We start from the raw sequence: 14,911 nt of genomic DNA, 5'->3' as shown, positions 1-14,911 counted from the left end.
ATCATATTTTTGGATGAAGCTTTGAGTATTCTACTATTTTAAATTATAGAGCACACGAACTTTTGCTTTTGAGAACTTTCCAAAAATAAGCCGCACCCTAATTGTTCAGCCAACAACGGTAGGTGCAGTGCGTTTTCCGCAAGATTCCTTGCCAACAATGAAGATGGACAGTGCTTGAGGCAGCATTCGTGACTTGGCCTGTAAGCGTGAACGCAGCCTCAATCTCGGCACGGTTCATGCAGAGCAGAAACTTTGATTTTGGCAGTGAAATCGAAGGCAATGTGCCCGATGATACCAATGATGAGGACAGGCACGACGACGTGAGGTGCATTCAGATTGTGATATCATTACGCTACATGAATTTAACGTCCGAATAGGATTTTAGGTAGAAGGAAATGTTTTTTTTAAGAACTTACTTTACAGAAATTCCAGAAAAGAACTTAATAAAAATGGTGGACAATCCTGCAAGAATATTCCCGCATGAAACTGTAAAGTATTTTCTGGATAAATCCTTTAAGGAATAGTTAGGAGAATCAAGAAAGATATTTCTGCAGGACTCCCTGAACGAATAACATGAAGAATCCTTTCTGTTCCAAATCCAATGTTCAAAAGAATCGAAGAAGTTCAAGAAAAACCTTAAAAAATTATAATAGATATATATGGAGAAATCCCCACTAGGGTCTCTCGGAGAACCATTGAATAAATCCTATGTATGAATGAAGGGTTGGGTGACAAAACGTCGAAAGACAAAATGTCGAATGCCAAAACGTCGAATGCCAAAACGTCGAAAGGACAAAACGTCGAAGGGATAAAACGTCGAAAGGACAAAACGTCGAAAGTCAAAATGTCGAATGCCAAAACGACGAAATAATAAAACTCCGATAGGACGTCGGAAGAAAACGAATAAAGGAGTAACAAAACAGGTCGACGTTCTCGATTCGATCAGTAAGAAATAAGTAAAAAAAAAACGATAAAAATGTAGCGTCCAATCCAAATACTTAGCAAAGAACTTTGAACAGTTAAAACATTGAAAAATGTAGCCTTCTCAAATTGTATATCTGTGATACGGTATTTTTCCACTGGCATTGGTAATAATAATAAAATGTAATTGAAAGTATATGAAATTTGTCGATATTGCATTAGATTTTTTGTATTATCTTCAGGTTTTTAAACAATTATTGGAGTCTCATACACAAAGTGCTAGTTTCAGCAGAAAAAAAAAATCAATTGATGCTCGCATAGTTCGTAGTCCTTTGTGTTTTCACGATAAAACTATAAACATTTATGCGTAGGAAATATCAATATGTGTATAGAAGCCAATTCACTAGCACAAATTCAAAACTTGCTGGATATCCTGGTACAGAATATCGTTTCCGCAAAGCAATTAGACAAATCGATACAATCGTACTTATTTGATAAAAAAATGAGTATTTTTTCAAGAATAAAGAATTTACTAAAACTCAAAACCCCAGTTGAAAATTTTATGAAATATTTGGCACCAGTTTGGTGAAAGAATGAGTGTATTTTATAAGAATAAATAATGCACTATTAATCAACACAAAACTTAACCAGCAGCAAATCCAATTCACCTTCAAACAATTGCTGCATGGATTTTGAGAAATTTGTAACCTGCAAAATCTTTACAAATTTAATGAGCAATATTTAAGTTTATTAAGGTAAATAGATATGATTGTTTAAATACAAACAAATTAGGATATAACGAAACACTTACGCTCCAAATGTACGTAATTGGCTTGTTTAGGGGTATCCTGTTTTATACATATTCTAATTCTACTTTAAAAACTGAGCCAGAATCCAAAGTTTCATAATTTTCCGTACCCTGGAACTATGTTAAAAACACGTATGAATTTAGTATGGAAATCGCGTTTGAATCACCCCTCGGCAAATTTTACTTCGGGACGAACTGTCATTATGTAAATTGAAATGTCATTGAGTCGATGGATTGAAATCTGTTTTAATCATTTACTGTATCAACATTAAGATATTAAAACGCATTAAAATCGCGTTACACTTAGAAAGATGTGCTCTTTCGATAAAGCTACAAAAAACTGTGAATTTTTCATCACTAAACAACCCAATTGCTGATATTCACACGTTCTGATGCATAGTGCTTTAGTGGAAATAAGGACCCACAAGGAGGAGACAAAAGGAATAATGCGCTATTGATATTTCTTTCATCTGTTGTTGTGAGTCCAGAGATACTCTTTCTCATCACTTTTCATCACATATGAATGTTACCTTACCTCTCTGAATATTTCTTCATTAAGACATTCATCACCTTCATTACACCTGATGCAGTCAAAATATTTCGGGCTTCAACTTCGAAGTACTGCATCACTCGTCAGAAATGGATGCAAGATTGACTTTTTTCTGAAAATTTATTCCATGCTTGCTATGATGAAAATTGAAAATTTTGCTGCTACCAACGCCGTTTGCGTCGCAACCATTTTTTCATTAGCAGCGCTAACAAAAATCACTGCTTTCGACGTTTTGTCTCTTCGACGTTTTGTCCCTTTCGACGTTTTGGGATTCGACGTTTTGGCATTCGACGTTTTGTCTTTCGACATTTTGTCCCTAAACCTGAATGAAGAAGTCTAAGAGAATCCTAAGACCCCATATAAAATTCTTTGTGGAAAAGCACTGAGAACTGCCGTAATACGCATAACTGTCCCATGTTCCAAAATATACAATCGAGAAAAACGCGTTTAAAGATTTTAACACATTTAGGTCTCGTATGGACCAGGTGTGTGCTAAATTAAATTAAAATCATTACAATAGTATAAAAAATAGTGTGTTCATTAGAGTCAAGAGTTTGTTTTATGGGAATAAAGTAAAGACTGTTATGCCTAGAAATACGAGGTTTATGATGAATTTCTACGCATAACAGTCCCACTGATAGTAGTGACCAATTATGTGCTAAGCATACTGCTGTAGATGACCGTTCCTACGTATATATTGTACCGAATGTAGAGAACGTATAACCTCAAGACCTCAAGGCACCTAATGAAGGCACCTAATGAAGGCTCAAATGACATGTGCAAACGGAGCCACGTGTGGGGAAGTGAAGAAATACGATTTTATAGTATGGATGGAAAGCAAAGTTTTCTGTATGTGTGATAATGAGAAAATGTACCGTGAAACGGGGTATCAGTATTTAGATTTCTGGGATAACTTGCAACACACAGCACTACCTAAAGTACACTATTAAAAACTTATCCTATATCGTGTTATTATGATGATTTAATAATTCTCTGCAGTAAAAGCATGACAATAATTATAAACAGGGTACACATCTCTAAGAAAACTAATTATTATTGATTGAATTATGAGTGTTATACCAATTCGATTGAAAACTGCATTGCGGGATTCTAGCATATCATAAGTCTTGACAGTTATTGGAAGCCATTAAAACATTTTAATGCATCTTTTCTACAAATACAATGGTATTTAAGATTTTACTTCACATAACTTATTTGTTTAGACATATTTATGTCTTAAAATGGTCTCTGTTGGTGTTTTGACATAACTTTCATTATATTGCATGCAGAAAGTTCCCAATAGCAGATCTGTAAGTTAATGTTTATACAGATTTTCTACATTATTAATTATTTTCATGAAGAAAATAAGACTAAATCTAATAATAATACGATTTATTTTAATTCTCCAATGATTAGTACCAAACGTGTATTGGATTGATTGAGGTACTAACATTTTATTGTTACTGAAATATATGTTCAATTTCGCCTTTTCATGTGTTTTCGATGACAAACGGCAAAAAATATCGAGCAATTGAGATCAAAATTGCTGTTGCAAGTTACCCCACCCCAATTGTTTTTGAATTTTTATAATGTTTAAGCATAAAATTATCAAAACTTTTATATTGGCACTTTGTACACTACTAAGTACTTTAACTAATAGCAAATGCCTCGAATGACATATTTCTACCGTTTGTGTGGTACGAGGAACGTTTTTCAGTATTAATTTCATACAATCCAATATGATTTTCACCTCCAGCAAACCAACTAAAAACGAAACAATACCCAAACCCTCGCCAAAACCTTGTGTTGTATGCCTAAGGTCAATAAACGATGGAATAAATTATAATAATTTGACTCAATGTTGAACGAAACGACAATTCGTTTACATCTCAAAGTGTTGCAAGTTTCACCCCTGTTGCAAGATACCCCGTTTGACGGTATGAGTTAGTGATAGAAAGAGTGGATGAGTAAGTAAGAGAGTTTATAAGATGTAATAAATTCCTATGTCGACTCTTCCAGCTACAGGCTTGACAGAAACTCATCTGCGAATTCAAGGTTATTCTGCGGAATTAATATTTAACTCAAAATTCACGATACAAATCATCACACGATTTGACATTTCTTTGGACTTGGATTGCAAAATCATGATATTTGATACATCGCAAATTAAGTTTAAGAACCGCCAACATATTTGTCACTTGCACCGAAGAACCAGTTATCCGTAATAACCCAGTATGTGGTCAGGTCATCTAAAACCTCTTGAACTATTTTTCTTTTGACTTGATTTGCAAATTCATCATGTTTGATATGTCGCAAGTCTCAGAACCGCCAATATAATAGCCACTTTCTCTGGGAAACAGGGTATCCAAAACAACCTGGCATATTATCAAGTCATCCAAGAACCTTTGAGTTACACACACATTCGGAACAACCCAGCATGTGGCCAAGTCATCCAATATCGGTCGAACTATTTTTATTTACACTTCGTTTACTAAATCATGAAGTTGGTTTGTCGCAAGCCAGCCACACGAAATTAAAGTGGTTACTGATTCATCAAGTGGGATTATTTCAGTACTTCCCGTGATGAATCCAAAGTTACGATAAAATCGATGACCGCGGTTCCAAAAACTAGAAGAATTTTGTGATCGACCCTGAAAATTCAACTGAAATTCATTGAAAAACGGATGGGAAATAAAATTTTGATATTGAAAATGTCAATCAAATTTGACGTCAGGTTCACGTGAATGATGAATGCATCCCGATAATTTAAACACATAAAACGGGTTGTGTTCGACATGGGATGTAAAGCCAACATAAGAATATGTTCAAAACAATTTTCCCAAACACCAGCTAATTCAAAACTGCCTGCTGAATATTTTGCTCGAGTTCAGCGCAGCGAATTGTATAGTGTGACAGTTATGCGTTGAAATTCAACAATGGGACAAAATGACTTGGCTTGCTTTTCATTGACTTTCCGAAAAAAGTAAATTTTTGGTGAATGTTTTCTAAAACTATACGTAAAAATAAACTGTTTGATGACAAAAAGTCAAAATGCACAAAAAGTAACATGGGATAATTATGCGTATAACGGCAGAGAATGTCTTGGAAGAAATTTTTTGAGAAAAAAATTTGCTTGACGAATTTCTAGAGATACCCTTGAAAAAAGAATCGAAAATATCACAGACCTAATCCCTTGAGCAATCTATGGATTAATGCTTGAACGAATCCCAGAAGAAATCGCAGGAAAGATTCATAAAAAAATCTGAAGAAATTACCATTATAAAAAAATACTGGTTAACATTTAATTTAAGATTTTTTGGAGGAATTCCTGAAAAAAATATTGTAAGCATTTCTTCGGTATTTCCTTGAAAACATATTTGGAAAACATAAGAAAATCTTTAACATAAGGAAAAATCTATTAGTAACAATTCCAGAAATCCCCGATGATGTCCTTGGGAGAATTTATGGAGTTCTCTATGAAATAAATTGGAAAACATTTTCACAAAATCCCTCGAAGATTGTGTGAAGCAATTCCTGGGGAAATTATTGTGGCTATGTGTAAATCATTCACTTCTAACAATGATTGTACATTGTGTGAATTTAATTTACAATGTCACCAAATGGCACATGATGTTAATGATATAATGTATTCTTATAGATGTGTTTAAAATAATATGTAATTTGCATAAGTATCTGCAGAAATTTGTAGTTGAATCCATAGATGGTTTTTTCAGGTTCTGAGAAGAATTTTTTACCGTTTTTTTAAAATAATTACTGGATTGTGTTCTTTCGCTGGAAAAAGGCATGCAAAATTTGTACAGTAATAAAAAAAATGTTCTGAATAAATTCTTGAAGGAATGTCCTTAAGAATTCCTGAAAATATGTTTGATGCAGTTCCTGAACAAATGGTCGGATAAATTTTGAAATATATCAGAGAAAAGATTAACTGCAAAAATCCCTTAAAACTCAAAAGAAATCTCTGAAGAGAGTTTCTTGCAAAAAGTTTCAGGAATAGCCCGGGTAATATTCTTGATCAAAATCCTGGTCTATTTTCGGACGAGTACTTGAACAATTTCAGTAAACAAAAATCATTAATATTGAACTCCTATAGAAATTTCTGATGAATTTCTCCGACAAATCCCTTAGATAAACCGTAGAGTAAAATCATTATAAAAAATCTGTAGAAATTCTTGGAAAAATATCTTGGTAGATTCTTCAAAATTAAAAAAAAAGTCGAATCTTTTGAATAATGTCTGGTAAAAACATTGTGAGATTCAATAATGCTATGTCAATTTTCGCATGTGTCAATCCAATGGGATAAAGAGGACATTGTTGTTAATCGTGTGGAAAGATATTCTTTACCCTTGAAGTTCGAGGAAATTTCCAACCTAAACTCGCAGCAAGATGGTTGTAGATATAGCTACGTGTTTACCGCTGACAGAATATTCAGAGATGTTACTGGACAGCATGTAGCAATTCATTCTTCCTGAAGAAGTTCATTCGGGAGACCTTGGAAATGATGAATGAAGGAATCCTTGTTGGCATTTTAGGTTGAATCCCTAGAATTCTTATTTGAAGTTAAAGGAGTTCCTGGAAAAATTCTTTGTAAGATTTTTGTTAGAAGTTTAAGTTTAAAGTGAATATAGGCTGGGCAATAACTCGAGCAGGTTGAAAAGGCTGAACAAGATCATAATGGATTTGTTGGAGATAAGAAGTGGAGAAATATTGAACAATATCTTGTTGAGGATTTAAAAGATTATAAATATAGGATTTTTTTTTTTACTGAAGGGAGCCTAGTAAGTTAGTGGTTTACCGAAGTCATGTCGTTCACAATAGTTACCATTAAAATTGATATATTTTTTTTGTTTCTTCCGGTAACAAATCCTTCAAGATTTTTTTCAAAGAATTCATTAAGAATATCGCTTTGTAATTTTTTCCACAAATTGTTTAGGTATTGGGGATTTCTTCTCGATTTTTTTCCGTACTTTTTCGGTGCATCCTTCAGGAACTAATATACCAGTTTCACTTAGTTCCTCCTGGGATTCTTACGGGGAATCTTTCCCGGCATTAGTGGATTAAGGTTCTTTCCTGAAGTTTCTTCAGGCTTTCTGATCTTATCAGAAAATTTCTTGAAGAACCAGTATCAAATTCCATGAAAATCTCTTGTAGAATTCCGCCAGAGAACTCTGTTGAAATCCTTCTAAACAGTTTTGAACATTTTTTCTTATTTATTGTCGTCAATCATGTTTGTAGACCGTTACAGAGAATTTCTTATGTGCTAGTTACACTACTATATTCAATTACCTAATTTTCTTTATTAAGATAATGTGCGGAAGTATTGTTTTAGCTTCGCTTTGGACCAAGTTAAGTCGATTGAATTGTAATGTTTATTAAAAGTAGTACTCATTTGGTTCATTGGCCCAAATTTTACATAATTAGTACGGTGATAGTTGGTTGCAAATAGTTCTCGATGGCGTAAACGTCTGGATGGTACATGAAAGTTTAAATTAGATAATAATTCTGGAAAATCAACTTTATGGGATACAATATCGTTAATAAATGAAATCATTGCATATTCACGACGCTCTTTTAGTGTTTGAATATCAATCAACTAACATCTAGTTTTGTAAAATGACAATGGAAATTCTGTCCAACCAAATTTGCGAAAAGCATATAATAAAAATTGTTTTCTCCATGAAGGTCCTTCACGTACATATTACACATAAATTCCCTTTTAAAATATCATTGAGTTGTCCAGTGATGATTTGTTTAGGATTTTCTGGAATTACTGAGGATTTCACTAATAAATAGTACAAGATATTCAACGAGTCTCAAAAATATTGCCTTCAAAAACTGCAAGCAAAGATTCTTTCCACAAATTCTTCAGAGATTACAGAGAAATTCAATGCGGAAAATATTCTAAGCAATTTCTCTTAGAAGTGTTCTGTAGATCTTTCTACAATTATCTAAGTTGGTTTAGATTTACATGAAAATCAGATATTGCTTCGCGTATTCCTTCAAAGTTCTCCCGAAAATATTTTTTTATTTTTTTTATCCTACCTATAAAAATCAAAAAAAAAAAATCTCCCGTGAAAATGCTCAACAAAATTTATTCGGAGAATTATATTATTGTTTCTCCTGAGATATCGTCTTAAGATTCTTTCGAAAAAATCACCAGAGATCAATTCAAGAACTTTCAAAGAAAGTTCTAATAGTTCTAATACTCCAGAATTTTTCCCGAATATTAATTCAGGAATCTTCCTAGAATAATATCTATAAATTTATCCACTCTCCATATTTGGTGAAAAACTACTCCAGGAATACCTGAATATTTTTTTAAAATTTCTTCAAAACTGTACGAATCACTCCATATCAACATCCAGTTTATATAAGATTAATCAAGTTTTGGAAAACTTCCAAAAGCTTTTTGGATAATTGTAGCTTGATTTGAATTTGGAAGAAAATACTGAATTCTTGTCAAAAAATTCAACCATTCACCGTTGAGTTTCTGAAGCCTTTTGACGAAATTCCTTGCAATGTACCTCAAAGAAAAGCTCAGGTGATTTTTTTTGTAGGATTTACCCAAAGAAATTCCTGCTCATTTTTATTCGAATATAATTTTTGCTGAAGGTGTTTGTATCCAAAAACCAATTTTTTTATACCTGCAGAAATTCAATACGAACTTCTTTAGATTTTTTAAAATATTACTTTTCGGAGTATGAAAACAAATAAATAACAAATTTCTCAAGAAGCTTCATCATTATCTTCTTCAGAAATTACCCTTTAAATCTAGCAGGATTCCGGATGCCTCCAAAAAACCTCTAGCACAAAAATTCAATTCCAGAATATTCTGACAATAATTCATTCTCTCAACTCATTCTACTACTCAAAACCAAGATGGCCTCCAGATTTTTTCATTAAAATTAAAACTCCTATTCTCCACCTGACTCGAATAAAACACCAACGAATGAAAATTTGTTTCTTTGTTGTACAAAAAATGATATATGTATTGATTGCACTCGCCATATACGTCAAAATCGTAGAACATGATCTAGAAAATCGTTCATTTTATAGGGTAAAAACCATTGCTAACCTTGTTTTTGTAGCCTATCTTACGCATTTTTTTCTCAGCTCTCTGATGGTGATCTCAGAATTCAAAACGAGCGATGCGCTAATGGTGAAAAAACGATTTTTCTAACAAAATTCAAAATGGCGGCCAAATTTAAAATGGCCGCCAAATTTTTAAAACTACAAATGAAAGCTATATCCTTTCTCTAAACGATGCCACTAAGTTTGTTATGTGTTTCAAGTTAAATATGAGACATATCACGTGAAGAAATACCCAAGATTTATCAAAATATAGGCTTTTTCGCAAACTGTTTAGCTAGCTGGCGTACGAGGGGTCCACAAATTTGAGAAAACTGAAATGACCACCCTTGTGTTTTATCGAAAACTAGCGATCAGTGACATAAAATTTGAATTCCAACGATGGGTGCCGATGGCGGCCTGCTTTCAGCGAAAACTGCTCAATGTGTTTAGGGAGATCCTTACAATTTTCTTTAAAAACTTCTCAATAAATCCCTTCCCAGGTATTTTGCTTAATGTTTTTCCACAAATTCCTTAGCCGCTATGCTTTTTTCAGGATCAAAATTATGTCCAGGGGTTTTCAACAAATTTCCTCTAATTATTCGAAATCAAGAAACATTTCAAAAATGCTTTTCGTAGATAATTTCTATATAATTCAGGGATCCGAAGTAAAATTTACAGAAAAAAAGCAAAGGAAAATTTATGGCGCAATTTGTGAAATATTTTGATTATTTTTTCTGAAAGATTGATTTGATAAACATCGCGAAGGAAATTGACAGAATCATTGAATGAATTTTAAGAGTGATTGCGAGAAAACAATATGAAATTTTGAAAGGTATAGCATTTTTTTATTTAAATTCGGCATCATATTCCGGAATCAACTTGTGGAGGAATGGTTGTCCTACAGAAGAAATTTACGTTGAAAGTATTAACAAATCTCACAATATTATTTGACTAATTTCCAAGAGATTTGTAGCAAAAGGTATGAATCCACTCTTCGATGATTCTTGAGGAATTTGATTATATTAAACTTCTTCGATGAATATCGAATGGTGGCTTCTAAAATAATAAGTCAAATAATTTTTAAAAACTTTTGAAAATATTTTTCTTGGATAATCGAAGTTTAGAGTTTAAGCAGTAAGTTTATTCATGCGATATTATTTTTAAAAAAATTGAAGCAAAATCAAAGACCTAATTTTTGCTGGAATAAAAAAAACTATGGCAGATTTTTCTGGACAAATCTCATAAGCCTTGGATAAGTTGGAATTTCTTGAAAAAATCTGTTATGAGATAGGCCTTATTTGTCGCCAAAAATCTCTTTGTCTAAGATGTTCCGATATTATTAGCCTATTTTCTAATAAATTTTGTCGAACATTATGTGAGATATAGTCAATATATGAATTTCTTTAGAGAATTCTTATGAAGGAATCATCATCACCGGACACCTCTTGCAGGGCACTCTCCAAAACATTGGTAATGTAGTGAATATGCTGCTTCATGCTAAAACATTTGAAACAGTATATTTTGGATTATTCAGAAAATACGATTTCAAGGATCCGAATTTCTAGAATACTGATGCTTTTGAGTATCACGGTTTTTTTTTGCAATAGAGATGTTTTGGGTTGAAATTGGAAGTTCAGTCTACTGAATTAATCAAAAACAACTATATGTGTTCGTTATCCGACGTTTCGGTCCTTGAGTACGGTTGAAAATCAAGGACAAAAAACGAATACCAACAAAAATTTCTATAAAAGTCAATCCTAAATAACGATTGAGCGTTTAAACAAACATTTTTCCGATAAAACAACAAAACATTCGGTAAATCACTATATACAACATTTACAATAAGGACCGAATCGTCGGATAACAAAAACATATAATTGTTTTTGATTAATTCAGTAGACTGAACTGCCAATTTCAACCCAAAACATCCAATATACAGTCTACCAACCAGCTATAGAGATGATCGAGAGACAGCCGGGCGGTTTATCTTTCGGTTGTCGCACGATGCACCGAAGTCACCATGCTGATGCTGTATGCGACAAGCGAGGTTTTCCCACTGTTGTTGTATATAAGATCGTAATTGCTGAAAAATATGTGTCAATTGATTTAGAGAATTTTTCTTCACGTTAGAATCATGTAAATTGTTATTACAGTCGCCTTTCCACATCTCGATAACGAAGGTACCATCGAGGTAGGGAGAGATCGAGACATAGAACAAGTTTTTAACGAATACTAGATTGAAAATCACTCCGTTGCCAGGAAAATCAAAAACAAACAGTTGCCATTTCGTCTTCGCAAATTGTTTTGAATCTCTAAAATTGACCATCTATTTATTAGTACATGAAAAACCGAATTTAGTACTATACCATTTCGAAAATTCAATGTTTGTCAATGAACAGATTGAATTCCGACATTTAACCATGCATCAACTTTAACGTGTAACAAATTCAATTCGTTCCAACAAATCTGAAAGCTATTCTACTGTAATTGCTCTTCAGCAGCTATTGTAAATGTGGTTTATGGACAAAAGGTCGAAAGACAAAAAGTCGAAAGGACAAAAGGTCGATATAATTTGCAAGGTGGGAAATTTTTCATTCTTTGAACATTTTTTTTCGACCTTTTGTCCCTATTTTTTGTTCTTCGACCTTTCGTTCTTCGACCTTTTGTCCTTTCGACCTTTTGTCTTTCGACCTTTTGTCATAGATTCCCAAACACAGTAAACCAAGATATAAGAAATGTATGTAATGTTTTAAATGGTGCTAATAAAGGAATTAAAGAAAAGTTGAAAAGTTCATTGAGTAAGTGCTTTAAAAGTAACAATTAACAATTTCCTCAGAAAATTGGTAGAACGGTATAGTTCAATAAGCTGGTCTCACATTAAATGGGTATTTTCAATATTTAGCATCGACTGCTGTAAAGTGATTTCTCAGCCTGCGGCCAAAAGAACCAAAACAAGCACAAAACCACTGGTCAAGAAAAATTCAACTTTCAACCAAATCCATTCTTCCTAAACCAATAACGCTCCTTTTTCATCAATGCTCCGATATTGGCTGTTGTCCTGAAGCAAACTCGACCTCGAACACAGGACGTCTCAATTAGGTTCATCCTATTTTTGGGCGGGCTTTGATCCGAACCAGTCACAGCAAAAATCCGTTACACTTCGATGGAGAAAGGAAGGGAGTGTGTATCCCCCCTGACCACCCCCTCTCTCGTGCCACCACATCAAACACCCGAAATTTCCCATCTTGTGCCTCGAATGGTGGCGATGGAAGACGACGACCACGCACAACAGTCGGCGGTTAGTTGATTAGATGAGTTAGTTGTCGACGAGGACGTCGTCTATCGGATTGATTCTCGGAACTCGCCACTGACAGGCAGTTGCCGTTCCGTTCTCCGTTTCCATTCCTAGAATCTTTTGCGTCAATTTCGATTACAGCGCGCGCTGACGGTTGAATGGAAAGACGCTATTTTCAGGGTGAAGTGGATCAAAATGCACTATTGACTGAGAGCTTTCTTTGTCATAGTTGCCATTTTTGCATTGCAAAAGATCTTGGACCGACAGGAAATCGTATCCAGACACCTTCAGCATGGCTTTGCTTTGTGGCCATCGATTTCATTATAGTATCGAAAAAATAACCCAAAACTTAATTAATTTGCAAGTTGATAATTGAAACATCAGAGCGCCCTTATAACACGGTGATAAACTGACAGTGCATTCTACCCCATTTTCATTCGGTATTTTTAATTATGTAATACTGTGTTGAATGCTTCATAAACATCAATATTTTTCATTATATAACGTGTTTTTTTCTTGAAAACATTTGATTGGACAATGGAGATTATTATTAAACATTGTGATACGCTACAAGATTATCGTAAAGCATTGTATTTCCCGTGCAAAATGCATTAAAACTTAGGTTGGCATTTTGCACCACCTTCCCCTACCTAATTCGTCAGCCGAGGAAGCCGACGTCAGCAAAGTGTTCCTTTGTCATCAAATCGAAGGCGATTACTGAAAAAGATGGATTTTCCGCCAGCAATCCGTCATTCACCCCGATGTGGAGTGGTTTGAAACAATAGGATCGAGACGAGACACACCGTCGTCGGATTGATGAGGGATAAGTCAAGGAATTCTGGTTAGGAATGAGGGAACGGTTACGGGAGGGAGGCATGCACAGAACGACACACACACGTATATTTTGTTGGCACGAATTGCGAGTTTAGAAAATTTTAACATCGGGTGTGGATTGATTTGCCGTATGTATGCAGTTTTGTTAATGAAAGCTTATAGCACTAATCATACCTGTTTGAGTACTAGAATCAAAAAACGTACTAGTGGTTTCCACTGTCATGGTACTGACGGTGCCGTCGATGATCTGGGCGCACGAATCCCGGCGGCCGCGGTAGCTGGAAAATAGGAGAAAAGAGCAATTCTCGATTACTTTTTTCAAATCGACGTAAGTGACTTTCAAACGGTTTTGAGAAAAATAATTAAGAAGAATTACAATCTGTCTTCTACAACTTTTTTCCCCGTGTACATTTTGCTTAATTTTTACATACAATTAGCTCACGTCCAAAAACTAGATAGTTTCTATTATTTCCCGCAAAAATATATGACAAAATGATAAGCCGTTTTGTTCAGTTACTTACGACGTTTTTGTACTAGTGTAAAATTGACTCAAGTAGTGTTTTGTTTTGATTCGTGGTTAAGGTGAAACAATTTGGAATCAACTTCTAAGATTGCACTAAAACTTCAAAGGCACAAATCTCGTGAAGAAAGCATCCCACAACAGTGCACTTTATATTTTGGCTTTGTGCATTAGCAGAAAGCTTAAAATAAGAAGATCAGGAACGTTAGCCAACTATTTCTCCTGTTTTGTGCCTTTGAAAACGTGAGTAGGGGGAGAAGTCGGCCATTATGCCGGCCATCTTTGGATTTTGAGATGTTTCACCTTAAGTCAAAAATTAAGATAAATCGTGTTGGTTGGAGCGGAACGAATAGAATTTCGTCTGCAAAACACGTAGGATCGATATAGTAAGTTTGTTTACTTTTATAACTTGAGACTGTTTGAATAAGTTTTCGAAAATTGTTGATTTGAGTTCTACATTAATTTTACTAAGATATATTGGCATAGATCATATGCGTAATGTTTACATATTATGAAAAATTGCTCCTCCGTAGATATTTAATTTCTCCAGAAATTCCACTAGGGATTCCTCCAAGAAAATCCACTAGGGATTCCTCCAAGAAATCAGTTAGAGATTCCTTCAGAAATTCTACCAGATATTTCGTCAGGAATTCCCTCAAGCAAAGATATCCCATCAGAGACTGTTCCAGAAATTTCAACGTGGATTTTCTGAAGTATTCCACAAGAATTTCATAATGGATTCCTCCAAAATTAATCATAAAATCTAAATTTGGGAATCCTTCAGTATTCTATTAGGGTTTTCCTTAGGTATTCCGAAATATATTTCTGCAGGGAATTTGCCAGAGATATCTCTAACATTTTCGCCAGGGTTTCATTTCGGAATTCCAGCACAGT

At 34.2% G+C, this 14,911-nt stretch overlaps 1 protein-coding gene across 12 annotated transcripts in view; it reads right to left on the bottom strand.

Moving 5' to 3' along the window:
* LOC5565987 overlaps window positions 1-14,911 on the bottom strand; it is a 774,815-nt gene that overhangs the window by 337,386 nt on the left and 422,518 nt on the right. For 11 of the 12 annotated variants that reach the window (XM_021855745.1, XM_021855747.1, XM_021855750.1 and 8 more), the window contains one exon: window positions 13,672-13,775. In XM_021855745.1, coding sequence (XP_021711437.1) covers window positions 13,672-13,775 — 104 coding nt within the window. The remainder of the gene's footprint in view (window positions 1-13,671; window positions 13,776-14,911) is intronic. The other variant, XM_021855749.1, reaches the window with a different exon arrangement.

Source organism: Aedes aegypti, chromosome 3 (assembly GCF_002204515.2).
Source record: "Aedes aegypti strain LVP_AGWG chromosome 3, AaegL5.0 Primary Assembly, whole genome shotgun sequence".
Lineage (NCBI taxonomy): Eukaryota > Metazoa > Arthropoda > Insecta > Diptera > Culicidae > Aedes > Aedes aegypti.
The sequence above is the reverse complement of the archived record's forward strand: the minus strand, read 5'-3'. Positions and strand labels throughout refer to the sequence as shown.